The sequence below is a fragment of the Mustela lutreola genome, chromosome 7 (assembly GCF_030435805.1).
Source record: "Mustela lutreola isolate mMusLut2 chromosome 7, mMusLut2.pri, whole genome shotgun sequence".
NCBI lineage: Eukaryota > Metazoa > Chordata > Mammalia > Carnivora > Mustelidae > Mustela > Mustela lutreola.
Window position 1 is genome coordinate 42,279,512 of NC_081296.1, and position 21,143 is coordinate 42,300,654.

Sequence of the window (21,143 nt, forward strand, 5' to 3'; positions counted from 1 at the left end):
TTACCAAAGAGTGGGGAGCCTGAAGAAAATGATGGAAGGACTTCTCTCTCATTCTTATTCCCTCACAATCTTACCCAAATGAAATCAGGTTAAAATTGCTATTAGGTCAATGGCAAGACAATAAAATAAAATAAAAATAAAAACCCAGGCTGCATGGTTCCCTAGGATTAGGAGAGGAAATCCACAAATGTCTTCCTGGTTGAAGTTCGAGGAGTTAAGTTTTATTAGGCTATTTGTGTTTTAAATGCCTGTAAATGTCTTTTTAAAGTACATACCTTCTAATTGTCTTCCTGAATCACTGCCTTACAACCAGTTATAGCTTAATGGAACTCTCAGAAAGTATGAGACTCAAGGATATTCCAATTTTCCAACTCCTAGAGAAATTAATATTTGTTATACTGGCTTGTGTGCTGTGGGTAAGTGCTGAGACCCTGTCTATTGACAGGGACAGAAAAAGATAAAGTCCAGAAGAATCACATCAGCTCTATAAGGGCAGAGAAACTAACCAATGTGGAAACCACCTGATTTTGAGTCAAAGCTGACATCAAGGATTGGTCTGATATAATCAACAGTTAGATGCCAAATGGAGTTTTTTATTTCCATTCAAGTGTTTTTACTTGTGTTAATACAAGCTTGTTGAGATATATAAATATTACTTCTTCCTAACATTTTCTTAGTACTAGAAAACACTCCTGGAGGATTACAGTACTTAATGACCAGTGTATACTGGGACATTAATTGGTCCTAGGCTTGCTCCCAGGAGTTTAAATTGCTATTGGGTCCTGCATTTTTACTGTCCTTCTTAGGTTCTCCTGTTTATACTAAGTCCTCCTTTAATTTGTTCTACTCCCAAAAATTGGCTTTATCCTATCCCTACTTTTCAATAGTAGATCAGCTTATATAAGAATTATATATATTTTCCTTAGCAGGAAAATAATTTCTAAAGATTCAAAGGAAGGATGACTTAAATTTCAAAGAATATTCTAGATTGCTTTACATAAATTCCTATCAACTTGAGACAATGCGTCTCTTACAAGTCATTCTTTTTTTTTGACAACTAGTTTGCAAAAACACACTTAATGAATGGAATAAGTTTCTAAAGTGCTAGTAGAGTTTTGGTTGATCCTGAACTTTAATTACAAAAAAAATTCTGTCAGTTAATAGACTGATGTATTTGTTTATGTTTATGCATAGTACAGGTTTTTTTTGTAATCATTAACATTATTTTAAGAACTAAAACCAAGTAAAAAGAATAGGTGCCTTTTAAAAATTTGCATTGGAAAAATAAGCTTCAGATATGTTATCTTGATTTCATTATTTTTTTCTTTTGACCCTAAATTTGCTCAAAAGTTTAACTTCAAACTATAAATATTTGAATTCTTAAAGAAAAATGAAAACAAAATGAGAAACACTGGATCTTGAATTCTGAACTGCAAATTGGCATTGAGGAAGAAAAGTCAGGCCTATCACCTCAGAGAAACATTAGAGGACTTGGATCATTTATTTTTCCTATTCTTTTAATTTCATAGTTACACAGGATAATTAGACAACTATGAAGTTGTCTTCATAGTTGAAGGCATATATAAAAATGCCTTAAAATAAGCTACAATGGAATACTCAAAAATTATTTTTTCTTACTGTTTTTTAAATTTGTAATGGGCCTGTGTATTTACAGGGATATTAAGGATTGAAATACATTTTGAAGCAACATGTGTATTTGACTAATGTATTATATGATATATTTTCAAAGTTATGAAATCACTGTGTTCCAGAGATTATCTTGCCATGCCTTGCATCCCATTGCTGTAACCAACAAAGGCTTTGTTATGTAGTTCTTATTTCTAAGCATGCCATGCATTTCGATCAATTTTTTTTCATATATATCAAGAATTTCCTAATTTTTTCACTTGAATTCAAAGATCGAAAAAGGAACGGAAAGAAGGTATATATGTTCTGTTGTTTGAAGTTTGCCTTGTAACAAGCAAAACACTTGTAGGAGAAACAAAAGCATGCTTTCTCAGAACTCCAGATTAATACTGTTTATGGTCTCTCTGCAGCTAGATCCTGAAGCTAGTACTATTCTGAAAGAACTTCAGGTTAAACTCAGTGGGGTTCTGGATGAGCTAAGCATCACTTATGGTGAAAGGTAAGTTGACCTGAGTAGTTACTAACCAACTGTGTTCGGTTTCAGCTAATAGTAATCATGCTTTCAATGCTGTTTCTCTCCTTTGGCGGGTAAATCCATTTAACTTCAAGAATCTATCCAGGCATTAGCTCATCTGACCAATCTTTCACAACTGCACAATAACCTGATGTCTTGCTACATGTTCCCCAGAACTCGGTGTAATCCTTCAGTTGGGTAGCACATACAACACTATGCTTCAAATTCTGGTTTACTTGCCTGTCTCCCTGACTTTACTGGTATACTTCTTAAGGGCAAAAACCATGAGCCTCATTCCTACATGAAATTCTAGTATTTAGAGCTTAGCAATTGGCTGTTGAAAGAAAGGGAGGGAGGGAAAAAGGCACGGAGAAAACCTTTACATACAAAAGAAGACTGACCTGCCTTTAAGCCATTTATATCAATGTAGTTGAACTTCCAAATAACTGAATCCAACCCCATAACCTAATTAAGTCAGGGTTCTAGGTTTTAGGGCTTAGGAATCTTAATGTAATTACCTCATGGGAGAGTACTGGCAAATTCTTTTTTCATTTTTTTAAAAAATTAACTTTGTTTGTCTATAGTGTGGCTCTAAGGAAGGAACAATTCATCATCTGAGATAAACTTCACTTTGGTCCTATATGAAAAGGTCATTATATCATCATCAAATGTTAGAATAGACAGAAAAGCAAATACATCTTTGGAGAGGTTTATTTCATATAGAATTTGCTTTAAATATTAGTTCAATAAATGTTGACTTACTGTGTTCAGTTCTCAAGTGACACTAGAAAAATTGCTCTAATGGTGAAGGCTAGCTATCTCTTTGAACACCACTCATCATTTATTAATGAATTTTGGAAAGATACATGCGTAATAAACATTTATTGATTAGATACGCTACATTTATATCAGAAAGACTGAAAAGAAAAAGACACTAAAAGCCTCATGTAGATTTTTTCAAATATAGCAATGATGCAAAGTAAAAAAAAAAAATCCCATACTGGCCTTTTCTTTATTATCAGGGGGATGTTCATTGTCTTTATACAGCCCACCTTCATAGGTGACGAGCCAGAGATAGCCTTATGCATTGAGTTCAGGGTGACTGCTCTGCCTTCTGTTTCATGTTTTTAGCTGAACTGGATGAGTCTGCTTACTTGGCCTAGATGTTAATAAGCAATTTGAAGGTTCTGTTTACCTGGAGGTGGAAATGTAGACATTGTCCCAGAGACATGGGAGCTCTTTGGCTCTGACTCAAGTGACACTTAGTTGATGAGGCGTTTGGTCAGCCAGTTCAGCCTTACCTCTCTTTATTGTAGTTGTGAATTAATATGTGGTTAGCAAAAGACTGTTGCCTTCAGCTGGAAAGGCAAAAATAGAGGTTATTTAGCAAAGTCAGGGAAAATAAAAAGGTGTCGGGGAGAGCAAGGGGTGTTCAGAACCTCCTGGGAAATAAGATGACTAAACAGAATAGTAATCAGAATAGAAATAGAAAAAGCATATTCAAATTACTTTCTGTAAATAGTCAAGTCATCCTTAGGAAAAAATCGTTTTTTTAAAAAGATTTTGTTTTGTTCTGTTTTGTTTAATGAAAGGGAGTTCAGGTTATAAAGGCTGAAATAGGAATTATGATTTTAAAAATTTACGCAAACTTCAGTTATGAAATAAGGAATGGTGCTCTTAGAAGGGCACTGGAGGTATTTTGCTCCTGTGAAGCCAGCCGTTTTAAACTAGATATGAAACTCCTCATTACCCTGTACTATGGCTTCATTATTTTTTAAAATATAGGAACAAATTTAATATTTTGTGAAATTAGGGCTAGGATTATTGGAATAAACAACTGACATGTCCTGCTTTTCTTATAAAAAGAATGATTATTATATATCTGTTGGTATCAATTTATTTCTCCCACAACTACCCAGATCTACATCACACACACACACAGGGTGGGGAGCAAGTCTGTAATGCTCAGGGTGACCATGCTGTGAAATCAAACCGGATCATTTTAGTCTGAATCTACCCTCTTTAGAGTCTTAATTAGCAGCTTAGAGCTTTAAAATTAAGTGCATAATTAATTGTCCCAAACCTATTTTATCTGGTGTTCTTAAAACCCACAATTAAATAATCCTAGCGTGTGTTGCTGGGAGGATAATTGCACATCACAGGACAGCCAGCGCAGACCCAAACCACACATCTGAAACCTGGGTTTCTGGGTTCTTGACACACCACGGAGTACCCACTTGTGACTGAAACTAAGTGATGTCATTTCAGTGATATCTTAAAGATGTTCGTACATTTTTCAAAACTGGTGCCACTTCAGTTTTTGCTTACACTTTGGACTTTGGCTTTTGGTTTACTACATTTCTTTTAATGATGCCTTTGGTACCAGGGGCTAGCTGGGTTATATAATTCAGGAACATTTCCTAGGAATATTCCCTTTAGTATTTGGTTTCATGAGTGCTCACAAAATCCATCAATATTTACTGGTACCACTTTTATTCAAGCTGATTACTAAAGACCTCTCCAACTAAGAAGTGGATAGAAAAAAAGTATTTTGGACAAATTTACCAAAAATTGATTCACCCTGAATTAATGCTAAGATAAAATGTCATTATCTCTGATACACTGATAACCCTTCCTCTACATACATGATCTCACACACACAGAGCTGGCTTCCAGTGGGAGTTCACCTGTTGGAGGAGAACTCATTTAAACATCCTTGTAACATGACTGTCATACCTTCTGTTCAGTCTATCCTCCACCCTAATACACTGATTTGACAATCAGTGCAAAAGAAAGTAGCTATTTCAAAGGTTATTATTACTATAGTCAGCAGGATCATTGATGACCCAGTGGGAATCAAACTAGTATAGATTTTCCAACATTATGTACCTTTCTTTTCTATTGTCCCAAGTAGTTACCACCTCAGTCCTCAATAAATACACACACTACCGCTTAAATTTCTCACCTTCTCCACCATGCCCAACACTACCTTCCTCCATAACCACTGCCTGACAAAAATCCAAAGGCAGGCCTAGCCAGATCAAAGCCAAATGTTCACACATTTGGATTCCTTTGGACCTGAATCTGAAAGAGACACATAGTATTTTTAAATATTTGTAGAAGGCATGCATGCATTGATAAATATTTATATTCTTTCTATTTAATAATGGAAACACTATATAGTGAAAATTCCTAAACTTCTATATAAAATTTTAGAAATTTGTACAGTTGGATACTTGTCAAATAATATGAACCCTATAACCTTTGTGTGTGGAGAAAGGACAGACTTGATTGCAGTACTTCATAAGATGGACTCTTCCCTTCTAATTATCAACATTCTAGTGACAGAACTGTTTCCCAGGCTTTCATTTATCCCCATTCTCCTAAATGTTTTTTTTTTTTTTTCCTGCCTGCCTGTATATCTGTTATAATTACTCCTCTTGTTGGAAATATGAAGGTGACCGACAAAATAGAGGAATGGTGGCAATGATGAGTCTCCATTACTTAACCCACTGAATCAACCAGGCACCCCAAGTCTCCATTATTTAAATTGCTTACTTTGTGCCAGTTACTTTTGCAAGGGATATAAAGGCTGAAAAAGAACACTAAAGATTACTCTTCACAGAATTATTTAGATTCTCAGAGTGGTGAGGTAATAAAAGTGGGTGGAAGGAGGAGAGTCCTTCATACATTCAGCCATTTTTTTCTTGAGCAACCTCTTTGTTCATCTTGTTCCATGGTGTGGCTATACAGCACTAAAAGAAGTTAAAAAAAAAAAAAAAGTCCCTGCCCTCATGAAGTTTACATTCTATTTGGGCAACAGGCAATGAACAAATAAAGAATAAAGAATATGCAATGTGTCAAATAATTACTATACACACACACACACACACACATACACACACACATATGTATGTATGCAATTAAGAAAAAAAAAAAGAACTGCAAGGGAATGGTGAATGATAGAAATGTCATTTCAGACTGAGTTCAAAAAGACCTCTCTAAGGACCTCACATTGGGCATATGCCTGAAATAATTGAGGTCAAGAGACCCATAAGAAATTTCATGGAGGAGGGGACATAATAGTGGCCATGAAGTAAGAATGTCCTCAGAGATTTCTAAGAACACTAAGATTTAGGATACTTTATAATGATTTGCTAGTGGATACTGGGTATGAGAGAAATTCATTAAACTTCTAAGTGGAAAGCTTTTGTAGGCATGGAGCTCACATTAGAAGTCAGGTCTGCTGATGTATTTTGGAATTACCAGTATATTGATGGTGTGAAAGCCATGAAACTAGATACAATTGCAAAAAAAAAAAAAAAAAAAAACCTCTATTTGATGGAGAAATGGAGTAATCCAATTATCCAGCATAGAGGGTTATAGTGTAGGGTTGCCAGATGAAATACAGGATATACACAATTAAATCTGAATATCAGATAAACGGTGGACATATTTAGTATACATATGTCTGAAACATTGCTTGGGAAATACCTGTACTAAAGAATAATTCATTATCTGAAATTCAAATTACCTGGGTATCCTGACTTTTCATTTGCTAAGTCAGGCCACCAAGTCCAGTTGTTAGAGGTCAAGTAATAGAGAAAGAAGCATAGCCAATGAAGTTAGAGGAAAGCCAAGAGGGTATGGAGTCCCAGATACCAAGTGAAGAATGTGTACCTACATGCCGAGAATCTTTCAAGACCAGTCATTTTCCCAAACAGTGCTCAGAGGAACATCTCAACTATTACTGTGAGAGATGGGGGCCGCATGAACCCCCACTCAAATTAATTCAACCCAAAGAGCATTCCTTTTATCTGCTTTATATATATGGATCCCAAGTAAGATTTCCTCCTTCAGACCAGAAGTCTGAAGACTAAGCAGCAAGGGAATTCACACCATTTGGAGCCAATCAGACTCCTCAGAGTTGAATTAAACTGACACAGACAAAGAAGTAATAAATGCTTGCCTTGATTTCAGAATTTATATTCCTTATTTTTAGTTTCCAGCTTATCATTGAAGAGTGTATAAAACAGATGAGTTTTGAACTAAACCAAATGAGAACAAATGGAAATGCTGCCTCAAATAAGAACAGTGCAGCAATGAATGCAGAAATTGTATTAAGACCCCTCATGGACTTCTTGGACAAAACGTAAGTCTTCCACCTGGTTTTCTCTTTAACCACTACCCTCAATTTGATTGATATGGAGTTAAGGAAAAAGTTGTTTTCCTCTACATAAGATAGTTTTAAAAAGTTTTCTACAGAAATATAATAATTCATTAAAAAGGAAAAGACTTCTAGTTCATTACCTGATGGGAAAAAAGTAGGAATGACTTCGTGCAGGAAAGGAAAAAAATGGAGAGGAAATAAATACTGGTGACCAACGAGTATGGTGTTCTGAGGGGAAGGAGCGTTAGGATTTGATGCTTCTCAGATAAGACATTGTTTTGCATCCTCTTGGACATCAAAAAAGACTGGGGTAAGTCCAGAATGTCGGATTTCATGTCGCAAACCTGAAGAAGAGAATAGCACAAATACGAGTAGAATTAATTCAGCTCAGAGACAAGTTGAGTGCCTGACTCAACCTTCAGTAATTTATTAAGTACTTGTCTTTATCAAATTTTATTCTAGGCCCTAGGTAGTGATGAAAAAGAGAGTCAAAGTCCCTGAGTGATGGAAATGATGGTCTCATAGCAGTGGAAAAGCAGACCTTTGTGACCAACTAAGACAGTGTTCTTAACCAAAAATTCTTGTTTTTTAATGCTTCCACTAAGTCCCTACTCTTAGTAGCTCTAATTTTATAAGTTTGGAATAGGGTCTAGGCACATATATTTTAAAATGTGTCCACAATTGGGAACCAATGATGTAAAACAACCAGAGACATGTTTTCTTTCTTTTTTTTTTTAAGATTTTTTAAAATTTAATTTTTTCAGAGTTCCAAAACTCATTGTTTATGCACCACACCCCGTGCTCCATGCAATCCGTGCCCTCCTTAATACCCGCCACCAGACTCACCCAACTTCCCATCCCCTCCCCTCCAAAATCCTCAGTTTGTTTCTCAGAGTCCACAGGAGACACGTTTTCTTAAAGTGATACTTAGCACCAAACTGAGGTAGAAAAGTAAAAAAAAAAAATTCAAAAACCTACCAAGGGACCAGTGTGACACATGGTAGTTTGCACATGTTAGTTACCTCATTTAATATTGTTGCAGCAAATTAATTCATACCAAAGGGACCACGATAAATAAGGATACAGTACCTTTCTTTAAAGAAAAAGACAACAAAGAATTATTAAGGAGGACATATTCTATAACTTACATTTTAATTCCATTTCCCTTTCCTTATAGTGTTTACTGCATAAGCAAGACTAATGTTCTTATGACTTTAATTTTAATATTTGGTAGACAAATTAAGTTTTCTGTTCTTTATGAGAAAATATCTCGGAGGTAGCTTAGCAGAAGGGAGGTAGGCAAGTGATGTAGAAGGAAGGACAGAAACTCAGAAAACCTTCCTCACTTCCTTAGTTTCTTGATGTATACTTTTACCGTCTGATTTCCTACACAATCCGGTCATGTTTTTATTGTATTAGATGGCTCTTTTCTCTGGCCAATATGGAATCAAATCATATACCACCATTTTGTCAGGAGTGTGATAGTGAATGAAGAGCAGGACAAAATAGTGCCAATTCTCTTAAAACTCCTACTGGAAAGGGGCGCCTGGATGGCTCAGTGGGTGAAGCCACTGCCTTCAGCTCAGGTCATGATCTCAGGGTCCTGGGATTGAGCCCCGCATTGGGCTCTCTGCTCAGTGGGGAGCCTGCTTCCCCCACTCTCTCTGCCTGCCTCTGCCTACTTGTGATCTCTCTCTCTCTCTCTGTCAAATAAATAAATAAATAAAATCTTTAAAAACAAAACAAAACACATAAAAACCCAAAAAACTCCTACTGGAAGAATGCCTTCTGGTTTTTTGACCTCCAGCCAGCAGTTTGGAGACATGTCATTTATCATTAGCAAAACTACATATGTTTGTATATATTGTAGCCAAACATTATAGAACATACAGGAAGTTCTGACTTATCCTAATTCTGTCAACTCCTAGCTGAGAGACCTTGAATTCATTATACCATCTGTAAAATGGGGCTAATACATAAAGTCAGTGGATCTTTTTTTTTCAGTGTATTTAAATTATTTTAATTTCTGTTTCTATTTTATTTCTATTTCTATTTTTATTTTTCTACTTAGAATTATACATCATTACATCATCTTCTATATAACTTTTTCTAATTCATAGGAGAAAGGGACAGTATATAAAGATACAAAAAAACCTTTGAGCTTTAAAAATTTGTGAAAGATTAAAATTTTTGGAAAGAGGAGGCATAAAGAGTTGCAGAAATTCTTAGAGCTAATAAAAAATGTGTAAACTTAAAGCCATTTGTTAGGGGAGATTTTTAAAAGTCAGATATTAGTTCTGTTCTCAGGGAACCAACAAGTTAGACAGGAAAAGTAAACACAATGAGGTGTAAGTTTTAATTCCTTGTTCAGATCATTGACAGGTATTCCATTTGGTTGGATCTTTCCAGGTGGATAGGACTTAGAGGCATGGACATGAGGGACAGGGATTGATATGGTTTTCATAAAAATCTGATCAACTATATGACAACAAATTCCTATTGCCAGCTGGTATACACAGCATTTGAAAATTGTCTGGTTGATTGGTCTGTGGTCAACCAACCTAGATAACTCTGTTTCCAAAATATAGGCTTTTCAGCTTGCCTTATGCTGTTGGTTAACTCTGACTAAATTAAGGAAGCAGTTCTCCTTAAGGAAGCTAGATCTCCTGTTCGTTCATTTAAAATGAATAATAAAGGGCTGGGTGTCTTCAGGGTAGCTTTGAGAAAAATCTTCTTAGAAATCATGCTATGTTACAAATGTACAGGTTCTCTAAATATAACATCTTATTTCTTTATGTTTCCATTTCTTCACCAAGACCTCCCCACTCTATAAAGCAAGCTGTAAACTCTTTGACCAGCTGGCAGAAATCCCATGCAGAGCTGCAAACAGGTCAAGGATTTTATACCTGTTCGTTCAATTCCAGTCTCAGCCGAGTTAGCTGGCATGCCAAGTATATGAGCGGACCATAAAAACAAGGTCAATTCTTAAACTCAGACCTTTTGAAAATGGAAATGACATGTCTGCTACAAAACTGGCAGATTCGTTTTGTCTCAAATTACCATAGGGATGTCTCCGAGATTAGGTCCTGTCGTTGGGCTATGATCCATCTGCTGGTTTCTATCCTACGTCCGTATCGTGGCTGCTGCCCTCCAACAGTTTTATGCAAAAGAGTGGGGCTACATGTTCCATAGCTGTGCACAGGGGCCTCGTCTTCCCTCTTCATCCAAAGGGGGCTCTTCTGCCTTTTCATATACTAGGGAATCTGCATATAGAGGTGTCAAGTAATTCTACATAAATGTGTATTTGGGAAATCTTTCCCTTTGCCTCTCACATGTCACATGCCTTTATATATTAATCACATGCACTTAAAATAATAAATTCTGTCTCTATCAGAAACCAGAATTCAAGTTATAATTTCTGAGTCCAAAAGCCTACAGAGTACTCGGCAGCACTATAGGGAGTTTATGAGGCTATCCTGACGCTCTCTGCGAAACAGGTTTGATTAGCTTTTATTAAAGGCGCCTCAAAGAGTTCCGTGTCCTATTACAGCACATTCAGTAAATGTCTGTGCAGCTCTGGGACTTTACAGACCACTGGTTCATCATACAGTAACGTATTTGTCCAGGGCAGCAGGGGGGCATTGGACAACATCCTGGATTTGGAGGATGTTTCAGCCCTCACTTACTAGCTTCACTTCCTTGGACAAGTACCCTAACTTCTCAGAACCTGTTTTTGGATTATAAAATGGGTATAGTAATAAACAACAAAAAAAGATCTGCCAGAAGAGGTTTTTAAACTAAGGCGTTACATCAAAATAGGTGATGTTATCGTCATTCTCATGCTGAGAAGAATTTGTAAGAAACATAAATTTAAACTGATTAAAGCTGGTAAATGTGGAATCTTCAAAACTGAACTTAGAGAAACAGAACAGATTAGTAGTTGCCAGAGGTGGGGGTGGGGGGGTGGGGAGAATGGCTAAAAGTAGTCAAATTTAGGAACTTCTAGTTAGAAGATACGTAAGTCATAGGAATGTAATGTAGAGCACCATTACTATATTAACAACTTTTTATAGTATATTTAACAATTGCCGAAGGTAGGAAGATCTTCCAAGAACTGATAACTGTCTGAGGTCATGGATGTTAACTACATTTACTGTGGTAATCATTTTACACTATATATGCATGTCAAATCATTACGTTACACACCTAAACTTACAAAATGTTCTATGTTCATTGTCTATCCATAAAACTGCAACATCAGTAAAGCTGGTAAGTTTTGCCTCTTGAGTAAAATTACATGCATCTTTTTTATGTTGGAGCAGTGTCAGGTAGTGAAGAAAACATGTTTCTTTGGTGTTTGGCCTGTATCATGAATATGGGGTATCTAGTAAATAGAAGTTAGAAATGTGGATGAAAATCATATACGTTGGGGGCCTTGATGTCAATTTAGGAAACAATTTAAGCGGAGAGAGACCCTGAATTCATTTTCTACCAAATAGCAAATTGTCAAATATATGTGTTGAAACATATCTTTAATATTATGTATTTTGTTCAATAAATGAAATTTACCATTTGAAAATTATAAAGGCCTATTCATATATTTAAATCTCAGTATTGAGGGGCACCTGGGTGGCTTGGGTGGTCAGCGAAGTGACTGCCCTCTGCTCAGGTCATGATCCCAGGGTATCCTGGGGTCAAGCACGCACTGGGTTCCCTGCTCAGCGGGGAGCCTGCTTCTCCCCCTCCCTGTTCCTGCTGCTCGGCCTACTTGTGCTCTCTCTCTGTCAAATAAATAAAATCTAAGTCAAACAATCAATCAATCTCAGTATTGAAAAACTTGAATTTCTGATCAATAAAATAAGTTGATACTCTCCTAGGAGGCTTTTAAATGATTAAAAGTTTTATTTTAAGTGATTATATGTTTTGCTTTATTTCAGATTAAGTCTCTCAGCAAAAATCTGTGAGAAAACAGTCCTGAAGCGAGTTCTGAAGGAGTTATGGAAGCTAGTTCTTAACAAAATAGAAAAACAGATTGTTCTCCCTCCTCTGACAGATCAAACAGTAAGTATTTAAAATCAAGATTCAATTAAGCTTATTGTTCTAATTTTTATTTTTTATTATTGAAGCATAGTTGACATACAATGTTACATTAGTTTCAAGTGAACAACAGTGATCTGATAATTCTATATTCAAAGCTCACACAATAAATGTAGTCCTCATCTATCAATATATAAACAGGTTATTAAAATATTATTGACTGTTCCCTATACTGTACTTTTCATCTCGATTATTTATTTATGTTATAATGACGTTTGTACCTCTTAATCCCCTTCACATATTTTGCCCATTTTCCCACACACCTCCTCTCTGGCAGATACCACTCTGTGTTCTGTATTTATGAGTCTGTTTCTGTTTTTTTTGTTCATGTATTTGGTCTTGTTTTTAGATTGCAGGTATAAGTGAAATCATATGGTATTTGTCCCTCTCTGTCTGACTTAGTTCACTTGGCATAACACCCAGTGGGTCCATCCATGTTGTCACAAATAGCAAGATCTCTTTCTTTTTATGACTGAATAATATTCCATTATGTGTGTATATGTACACACAAACACACACACCATATCTTCTTTATCCATTCACCTGTTGGATGGACATTTAGGCTTGCTTCCATATCTTGGCTCTTGGAAATAATGCTGCAATAAATATAGAGGTGCATATATCTTTTTGAATTAGTGCTTTCATATTCTTTGGGTAAATAGCAGTAAAATTACTGAATCATATGTTATATCTACTTTTAATTTTTTGAAAAACCTCCATACTGTTTTCCATAGTGGTTCCCCCAAATTACATTCCTATCAAGCCAAATCAAGTGCATGTGGATTCCCTTTTCTCCCCCTCCTCACCAATAGTTCTTATTTCTTGTCTTTTAGATTCTAGTCGTTGTGACTAGGGTGAGGTGATATTTCGTTCTGGTTTTAATTTGCCTTTCCCTGATGATTAGTGATGTAGTTCATGTGTCTCTTGGTTATGTGTGTGTCCTCTTTGGAAAAATGTCTATTCAGGTCCTCTGACCATTTATAATCAAATTACTTAGGGTTATTTTGTGGTTGTTTTGAGGTTTTTCAGTGTTAAGCTTTGTAAGTTCTTCACATGTTTTGGGTATTACCCCCTTAACAGATAATATCATTTTCAAATATATCTTTGGATTCATTAGGCTGCCTTTGCATTTTGTTGATTCACATTGCTTTTCAAGATCTTTTTATTATAGTAATATAGACCTAGTAGTTTTTTGTTGTTGTTATTTCCCTTCCCTAAAGAGAAAGACCCATAAATATGTTGCTAAGGCCACTTCTCAAGAGATCACTGCCTGTTATCTTTTAGGGGTTTTATGGATTTAGGTCTTACATTTAATGTTTAATCCATTTTGAGTTTATCTTTGTTTATGGCATAAGAGAGCAGCCCGATTTCATTCTTTTGCATGTGGCTGTCCAGTTTGTCCAACACCATTTATTGAAGAGACTGTCTTTTCCCCAGTGTACACTGTTGTCTTTCTTGTTGTAAATTAATTGACCGTATAAGCATGGACTTATTTCTGGATAAATAGCATGGATTTATTTCATGGATTGCCATTCTGTTCTATTTATCTATGTGTCTGTTTTTGTGCCAGTGCCATACTGTTTTGATTACTATGACTTGGTAGTATATCTTAAAATCTGGGATTGTGATACCTCAAACTTTGTTCTTTCTCAAGATTCCTTTGACTGTTCAAGTTTTCCATACAAGTTTTGGGATTATGTGTTCTAGTTTCGTGAAAGATGTCATTAGTATTTTGATACGGATTTCATATAGACTTCCTTGGGTAGTACGGACATTATAATGATATTATTTCTTCACATCCATGAGCATGGTGTATTTTTTCATTTGTTATACCATCTTCAGAATATAAGCATTTCCCCTCTTTGGTTAAATTTATTCCTAGGTATTCTATTCATTCCTCTGGTGCAATTGTAAATGGAATTATTTTCTTGATTTTTCTTGTTGCTACTTCATTATTAGTGTATAGAACTATAACAGATTTCTGTATATTAATTTTTTTATCCTATAAGTTTACTGCATTCTAATAGTTGGTGGTGTGTGTGTGTGCGTGCTTTTTGTGTGTGTATGTGGAGTCCTTAGGTTTTTCTATATATATAGTATCACGTTATCCTCAAAAAGTAAGTTTTACTTCTTCCTCACCAATTTGGATGTCTTTTCTTTCTTTTTCTTATCCAGTAGTGAAGCCAGTCCTCCAGTGCTGTATTGAACAAAAATGGTGAGAATAGACATTCTCATCTTATTCCTGATCGTAAAGGAAAAGCTTTTTTTTTCATCTACTGAGGATATTAGCTGTGGTTTTTTCATATATGCCCTTTATTATGTTGTATTTTGTCAAATGCTTTTTCTCTATCTATTGAGATGATTCTCTTTTTATTTTTTGGAGTGTCTTTATCTGGTTTTGGTATCAGGGTAATACTACTTTGGTATGAAAAGATGCTTAATAATGATACCAATCTTCTTAAATTTATTGATATTTGTTTTGTGGCCTACCATGTCATCTATCAGTCCTGGAGAATATTCCATGTGCACTTGAAAAAAAATGTGTATTCTGCTGTTTTGAGATGGAATATTCAGTATATATCTGTTAAATTCATCTGGTCTAATGGATTCTTCAAAGCCACTGTGTCCTTTGATTTGCTGTCTGGATGATTTATTTATTGATGTAAGTGAGCTGTTGCTGTCCCCTACTATTATTGCATTACTGTTAGTTTCTTTCTTTATGACTATTAGTGTTTGCTTTATGCATTTCCATGCTCCTGTGTTAGTGCATGGATATTTACCAGTGTTATATCCCCTTGTTGGACTGATCCTTTTGTCTTTATGGGATGCCCTCCTTTGACTCTTGCTGTGTAGACTTTGTTTAAAAGTCCACTCTGATATAAGTCCTGCTACTCTAGCTCCCTTTTTGCTTCCAGTTGCATGGAATATCTTTTTCCATCCCTTCTCTTTCAGTCTTTACATGTCCTTAGGTCTGAAGTGAGTTTCTTGTAGGCAGCATATACATGGGTCTTTTTTATTTTTTATTCCATTGAGTTGTCTTGGAGCATTTAGTCAACTTACTTTTTAAAGTACTTACTGATAGGTATGTACTTACTGCCAATTTGTTGTTTTCTGGTTGTTTTTGTAGTTTTGTCCTTTTCTTCTTTTGTTCTCTGTGATTCAATGGCTTTCTTTAGTGTTACCCTTGAATTTCTTTTTATTTACTGTATATCTTAGAGGTTTTGATTTGTGGTTACCATTGAGTGTATATAAATACCAAATGTTAAGTTGGTGGTCACTCAAGTTTGAACACATTCTAAAAACACTAAATTTTTGTTCCCCTCTACATTTTGTTATTAATGTTATATTTTAAGTATTTTTATTTTGTATATCCCTTGACCTATTTTGGGTAAATAGAATTGATTTTGCTATTTTTATGTTTTAATCTCCATACTGGTTTTATAGGTGATTAATGTACTACCTTTACTACAGTTTTACTTTTATCTGTGAATTTTTTTTCCTTTCATAGTTTTCCTATACTTAAGCCTTTTATGTCTACTTAAATAATTTAACATTTCTTCAACACTTCAACATTTCTTATGAGACTGGTTATGTGGTGATAAACTCCTTTTTTGCTGGGAAACTATCTTTTTTTCATTCTGAATGATAACCTTATCTGGTAGAATATTTTTCACTGTAGATTTTTTCCTCTCAGCACTCTGGCCTGCCGTTTCTGTTGAAAATTCAGCTGGTAGCCTTACAGTGTTTCCCTTGATGTGACTATTTTCTTTTCTCATGATGCCTTATCTCTCCTTAGCATTACATTTTGCCATTTTAATTATCATGCGTCTTGTTGTGTACTTCCTTGGTTTCATCTTGTTAGGTAAGGGCTTTCTGTTCTTCCTGGGCCTGGATGTCTGTTGCCTTCCCCGGATTAGGAAATTTTTGAACCCCCTTCCCTCTCTCTTCTCCTTCTGGGATGCCTAAAATTCAAATGTTATTACTCTTGATGGTGTTATTCTTGGGTTTCACTTGATGCTGTTCAGCTTGATGCTTTCCGTGACCCTGTCTTCCAGATTGCTAATCCATTCTTCTAGTGTATGTTTCACCTCAGTTATTGTATTCTTCAGCTCTGACTCTTTTTTATATCTTTTATCTCCTTTTTGAAATCCTCATTACATTCATTGACTCTTCTCTTAAATCTGTTGAGAATCTTTATGACCATTACTTTGAAACCTTTATTAGGCACACTGAATAGTTCTGTTTAGATCTTTTCTGTGACTTTTGTCTTATTCTTTCATTTGGGACATATTTTTCTGTCTCCGCAGGTGTTTGTTTTTATGTATTAAGTAGGTCACTGCCATTTCCTGGTTGTGACAGTTGTGGCCTTGTAGAGATGTCCCATGGTCCCTTGTAGCACAGTCTCTTCTGGTCACTCGAACCAGCTGTAGGGTTGTTGCCCTGCGTGGGCTGTGTGTACCCTTCTGTTGTGGCGGAGCTGTGACTGCTGTGAGCTCACTGTTGGGTGGGTGGGGCCAGCACGCATCCTAGATATATCTATATTGGACTCTGACAGCTTCTTGCACAGCAAAGGGCAGTGCTTGCTCCCTGTGCAGCCATTTAGAGGTCCAGCTGCAGGAACTATGGACATGCTCATGTGTGGTGGTTATCTCCCATTCCAAGAGCAAGAGCCAATCTAGAGGGGCACTGGGCCAGGGCATGTTTGCTGGCAAGGTAGATAGAGTTTTAATACTGACTCCCACAAGTGTCTGGCTATTCTGGCTGGGGAGGACAAGAAAATTTGCACCTGCCACTTTTATTTCCAGAGAAATCTGCAGATGGCTGACCCTCTGCCACATACCCTAAAATTAGTCAATCAGCCCTCCTGTATACCCTGGGCACTTTTTCAAGCTACTGCTTCTGTGGTCCTGACCAAGTTATTTAGCTTGCTCTCTCTGTAGGAGCAGGACTTGGTTACCTATCACCTTCCAGGGCTTCCAGAGTTAAGCCTTGTTAATTTTCAAAGCCAGATGTTATGTGGACTTCTCTGCCCTCTCTGGGTCCCCAGGGCTAGGGGTGCCCAGTGTGGGGTCTGATCTCCTCACTTCTCTGACCTGTGACATCTCTCCAATTTGTAGTGAATCACCCCAGTTGTTTGATTCCTGATTGTGTCTCTGCCCCTCCTACCCTTTCCGATAGGGACTTTTCTCTATGACCAGCTTTGGAAGATCTGTTCTGCCAGTCTTCCGGCTTTTACAGAGTTAGTTATATAGAGGTACTCGTTTCCTTGGTGTGTCCGGGAGGAAGCGATCCTTCTGTTCCATCTTGTTCCTCTCTCCCTTGGTTACACTTTTAGTAACCCATCTAATTGTACTTTAGTGAATGATTTTCATCCAGCTAAAATAACGATTAAATCCATTTTGGGAAAAAGTCTTCAGCAAACAGTAGCTAAACAACGATCATTCAGATGACATTTTCCTATACAAATCAATTTTAAATAGTAGCAGTCAAATTTCACAATTCCTTGACATTCAGAACTTCATTTTGGGGGGATAAAAAAGTATGAAAGTTTAACTTACAGCCTTATCTGGTCTATACACATAATTTTTAAACTTAATTTTACTGTGAAACCCCAGGGAAATAAATTTAGGATAGAATACCCCCACTGTGCTTTTTTCTAAAACATTATAGTTTAAGAAGATAAATCCAACACTGCTCTAGGGAATATTTTTCTCCTTTCCATTTTACTTTCATCTATTACCTTTCCAGTTGGAGGTTAATAGAGGAGACACCTTTTTCTGGGTTCAAAGAACATGATTGTATCATACATAGTGAAATAAGAAGGAACCAGAAAGCTCATTTGGCGGCAAAGTTAGACAGTGGTCAAATGGATGCACGCAGTACCAGGTATCTCTCAGTTCACATATCCTGAATCAAACAACAAAAAAGAAATAACCCTAGCATGCACATGTTAAGTATTTTATTTCTGTGACTGAGAAATATAAGTTGATGCAAATACTGAGTAATTATACGCTAAACTCAAATGTTCTGACACCATTAGTCGTGTAGACTAAGTCCATATTTCATGAAATTCTATAGGAATTGTTTTCTTATAAAGTGTTCAAAGATGCAAAGATTCATGTTTTTGTTGATTTCCTGCCAGCAAGTGATAAAATCTGTTATAGCCTACCACATATGGAAAGCCAAATTACATATATACGCATACATGCACCCTTGATTCTGCTACATTTCTGTAATACCAGTTAGCTCTAATGGAATTGGGAACAGCAGGAATGGTGTCAGTACAATCTGGAAGTTGAGTTGGTTTATGTATAAATTTTCCTAGGTGGGAGGCTCTGCAATATAATAGAAGACCTATAAATTCAGCAGAAAAGGAAAGGACACTCAGCTAAGCTACTACATGGCGGTGGAAGGCACAGTTAGACATGGTTCTTCTACCCAAACAGATGAAGCTTGTATGGCTCTCACACAGGGAAGGCGACCCCCTCCCTGCTGAGAGTTCCAGTTGTATGAGTATTGCTCCAGCCCACATTTGTACTCCTTTGTGTGGATTATTTACTATTTTGCATTTCTACTACCCCGCTGTGGCAGCCATCAGCTCCCTGTGTGCCATACAAGATCTCTCCCAAAGTAGCACTTCCTGTTTTTGATCACTCATTGGTAATAAAATTGCATAAGTTTTGACTATGCTGCCCATTGCTATTTTGCCCATGAGCCCTATTATTTCTAGAGCACAGTTTTGTAGAACGAGATTTTTCAAAAATACATACATCATGCTATAGTAGAAAGTATATGACATATGACATACCATTTTTTCTATAAGGCCTTCCCTAGGATAGCTTACCATCACCTCAATTTTCTCTAGCATTGAGTTCTCAAAGCATGAAGCAATATCTGTCACTCATTCATTCACTATGTGTTCTCAGAGCTCTGGTGTGTGCTGGGCACCGTGGTGGGGATGAAAATAGGAGCAAAATTAGATGCGGTTGCTGTTCTCGTAAACTTTGTAGTCCTTCATTTCCTAATCAATTCACAGGATCCACTAAAAAATGAAGAGTGTTATTCCAGAATAGCTGATTTTCCCTTCTGAGAAAATATCCTAGGGACTTAGAATGAACTTAGTACCAAATTTACTTTTTTCCTGCCACTTTTGCCAACGGACATACCTCTAGTTTTTCATTCTAGTAATGTTGTGGATGGTTTAGTCCTCTGTTCTTCAAGCTTTTCCTAGGATGTTGGCATTCTAGGAAGAGCCTCTGGCTGAGGGGAGAGTTAAGAGGGCAGGTCTCTGATAGACTGGACAGCATTGGAGGAGCAGCAGCTTCACCTGCCTCAACTCTGTATCTTGAAAGTTTGCATAGATCTATTTGGGGCCAAGTGGAGTGAGGGAGCTACCTCTACTAAAAATAAATAAACATTAAAGATCATGGATTAAATCCATGTGCTACCTTAAACCAGCTATGTTAGTCGTAATCTGTTTGTTAACTCAGACTTAAAATTCTCGGAAATGGGATGCCTGTGAGGACAATTATATTGCTAGCAGTACTAGATATCTTTGACCCAATCTGTAAAACCAGTTAAGTGTATATGGCATAAAAGTCACAAGTATAAGAAGGGACACAAGTATAAGAAGGGAAATTTAATTTTCCATTGACTACATTTCTATTGTTACTGAAGATCTTAAGACTGACTGAGTCTTCTCTCTCCTTTTCTATGTGTGTCTCTAGGGACCACAGATGATTTTCATCGCAGCTAAAGATCTTGGACAATTATCCAAACTGAAGGTAATAAGAATAAAGGGATTATCAGTTGTCTGTGAAAGATAATAAGCTAATTACAGCTGTACAAGAAACTATCCTCCTACTAGTAATGGTATCCAGCACTGCAGGACTAAGATGCATGTCTGTGAAATCACAGTCAAAGCCAGAGTCTGGATCAAGTCACAAGCTAGAGTCTGAACTTTATGGTTTTCCTTTTTTCCCCAAAGATTTCTGATACTTTCCAATTGGTAGGGCAACTGGGAGATTTTGGCTTTAAGTTAGATCATGTTTTCTTTCATATATGAAACAGGCTCTGTATGAATAAAGGCAAAATGGAGCACTTCGTAGAAATCTAGTAAAGTCTAGAAAAATCTTAAAGGCAAGAAAGCTAGGGTGGAAAAATGAAACTCCTCAAAGCACACCTTGAACTTGTCAGTATATTCAAGCACATTGTAAATGAGGATTTGCTGACTTAATAACTCTGCCCTTTCTTATTGCTGAGATTCACAGGACTGTGCAGTTATGCAGGGAACATCAGCTTCTGTCCTTCTAGAATAGGAACTCGAGTGATTAAAATATATATTGTGCTTCTTTAACTGGCTTTTTCACTTCGAATAATGTCTTCTAGGTTCTTCCATTTTGTTGCATTTGGGTAGATTTCCTCCTTCTTAAGGGCCAAATAAGATTACCACATTTTCTTCATCCGTTCATTCATCAATGGATGACATACAGGCCAACACTGTGCCTATCGTAGAAGTATGTGTTGCTTTAGATCCATTTTTTTCTCTTAGAATATAGTTCCAGACGCAGACCACCTTAGTTCAAATTCTACCTCAGCTGTTTCCAACACATTGACAAATGACATTGTCATCGCCATGTGTCCATGACACATGGACATTTGACATTGGCCAAAGTATTTAAACTTTTTAATCTTCAGATTTGACATTTATAAACT

At 36.5% G+C, this 21,143-nt stretch overlaps 1 protein-coding gene across 1 annotated transcript in view; it reads left to right on the forward strand.

Moving 5' to 3' along the window:
- Window positions 1-21,143, forward strand: part of UNC13C (unc-13 homolog C) — a 574,360-nt gene that overhangs the window by 481,779 nt on the left and 71,438 nt on the right. Inside the window, exons 24-27 of the mRNA XM_059180554.1 lie at window positions 2,058-2,146; window positions 7,164-7,313; window positions 12,269-12,392; window positions 20,156-20,212. Of these exons, the coding sequence (XP_059036537.1) occupies window positions 2,058-2,146; window positions 7,164-7,313; window positions 12,269-12,392; window positions 20,156-20,212 (420 nt within the window). The remainder of the gene's footprint in view (window positions 1-2,057; window positions 2,147-7,163; window positions 7,314-12,268; window positions 12,393-20,155; window positions 20,213-21,143) is intronic.